Source organism: Aegilops tauschii, chromosome 1 (assembly GCF_002575655.3).
Source record: "Aegilops tauschii subsp. strangulata cultivar AL8/78 chromosome 1, Aet v6.0, whole genome shotgun sequence".
Classification (NCBI taxonomy): Eukaryota; Viridiplantae; Streptophyta; class Magnoliopsida; order Poales; family Poaceae; genus Aegilops; species Aegilops tauschii.
In genome coordinates this window covers 62,889,329-62,891,471 of record NC_053035.3, presented here as the reverse complement: position 1 = coordinate 62,891,471, position 2,143 = coordinate 62,889,329, and the positions used below count along the sequence as shown (strand labels likewise).

At 46.0% G+C, this 2,143-nt stretch overlaps 2 protein-coding genes across 2 annotated transcripts; both read left to right on the top strand.

The window, feature by feature from the left end:
- Window positions 1-388: 388 nt before the first annotated feature.
- Window positions 389-934, top strand: LOC109780060 (protein FAR-RED IMPAIRED RESPONSE 1-like). Its single transcript, XM_020338649.1, has one exon. It carries the CDS (start codon window positions 389-391, stop codon window positions 932-934), a length of 546 nt encoding a protein of 181 aa, XP_020194238.1.
- Window positions 935-1,192: 258 nt separating this feature from the next.
- On the top strand, window positions 1,193-1,675 carry LOC109780061 (protein FAR1-RELATED SEQUENCE 5-like). Its single transcript, XM_020338650.1, has one exon. It carries the CDS (start codon window positions 1,193-1,195, stop codon window positions 1,673-1,675), a length of 483 nt encoding a protein of 160 aa, XP_020194239.1.
- The last annotated feature ends 468 nt before the right edge of the window (window positions 1,676-2,143 follow it).

Here is a 2,143-nt window from a genome sequence, read left to right as displayed (position 1 = left end):
TTGCAGGAACCTCTGAGCACACGGAAGAAGCATTCCACCAGCCAGTCAACAATCTTGCCACAAACAATGCAGAAGCACTGTCGGAAATGGCAATCGTTCCAGCAATACTGACAAGCACACTTTTGCACACCAGCACAAGCATCAGTCAAGCAGATGAAACAACTGCCGATACTGAAGTGAATGATGAAACTGATGACGAAGCACAAGGGGATGAAGAAGATGGGTAATCAGAAATCATGGTACCTCAGCCACCATATGTTGGGCAGAGATTTGATTCGTTGAAGATGCCAAGGAATTCTACCAAAGATATGCAATGTTCCATGGGTTTGCGGTCAACACCGAATACCATAGGAAAATTAAAAAAACTAACAAGTACATCAGAGGTGAGATGAGGTGCTACAAGGCACGAAGGAACAAGAAGGGTAAAGGTGTTGCGCTTGTCGTGCCGGAACGAAGGAGAGGTATCATTGTCAAGACGGAATGCCCTGTCCGATGTAAGCTAAACGTAGATGGAGCACGGTGGGTGGTCACTGAATATTTCGAGGAGCACAACCATGAACTCATAAAGAAGTTTGACCTGGTAAAATTTCTGAGCGCCCACAGAGGATTCAGCCCCCTCGAGAAGAAATTCATAAAGCTACTACATGATTGTAACGTCAGTCCATCAAGAATGGTACAGATACTATCCATGATCCACAGCAAAAATGGAACTCTGAGTAGCATGCCCTACATACCAGCAGACGTCACAAACCTAAAGGCAAAGTACCTTAGAGAGAGCAGGTTGGCTGACATAGAAGACAAGATAGCCTACTTCGACGAGAAAGCAAAAGCAGATCCTGATTTCTTCTACAGGATAAGTTTGGACGATGAGGACCGTGTCAGGAACATGTATTGGCTGGGTGGTGCTGCAAGAAGAGCCTACAAACATTTCTGAGATTGCATTTCGTTCGACGCGACATATCTCACTAATATGTACAAGATGCCCTGCGCTCCATTCATAGGAATAAATAACCAGAATCAGTCATTGCAGTTCGGTTGCGGGCTCGTTCGGAATGAAGATACTGATGGGTACACTTGGCTATTCAAAACCTTGTTGGAGTGCATGGCTGGACTTGCTCCGATGAACATAATAACAAACCAGGATTTTAGCATGCGTGCAGGCATAGAGGAGGTCTTTCCGTTGGCAGTGCGCATGCACTGCAGGTGGTATATTATTAAGAAGGCTGAGGAGACGCTAGGACCATTCTTTGCCGACCGTCCAGAGCTGCACAAGGCATTCGAGTTGTGCGTGGACCACAGCTTGACGGTGGAGGAGTTTGACCGAAGCTGGACAGCTACGATTGAAACATATCAAGTCCAAGACAACGAGACGCTTACTAGCCTGTGGGATAAGCGAATGTACTGGGTGCCGGCCTACTTCATGTACTGCTTCTTCCCATTTCTGCAGAGTACACAGCGCAGCGAGGGGTTCAATGCTATTCTGAAGCGGTATGTGAGGCCTGGCAACTCATTGCTGCAGTTTGCCAAGCAATACATAGCGTTGCAACAAAAAATACTGGGATCTGAGCTACAACAAGAAGCAAACACCACGCTCAAGCAGCCTAAATTGCTAACATATTTACCGATGGAGAGGCAGATGAGCAAGACATATACCAACAAGATTTTTAACAAGTAATTCAATTGTGTTACCGTCTTATTTTGTAACGCCCACGATGCGGCTATATCTCCCACGTGTCGAGGCACGACTTAGAGGCATAACCGCATAGTGGTTTTGTCGCAAGAAGGGTCATCTTCACACAATCCCATGTAATGAACAAGAATGGGATAAAGAGTTGGCTTACAATCGCCACTTGACACAATACATAAATATAATCATACATCATCCAAAATACACACATAGACCGTCTACGGTCAAGATCCAGATGAAAATAAGATAACCCCAAATGCTAGATCCCCGATCGTCCCAACTGGGCTCCACTACTGATCATCAGGAAAAGACACATAGTAACGACCACGTTCCTCATCGAACTCCCACTTGAGATCGATCCCATCATCTGCACTGGCAACGTTGGCACCTGCAACTGTTTTGGTAGAATCTGTGAGTCACGAGGACTCAGCAATCTCACACCCGCGAGATCAAGAC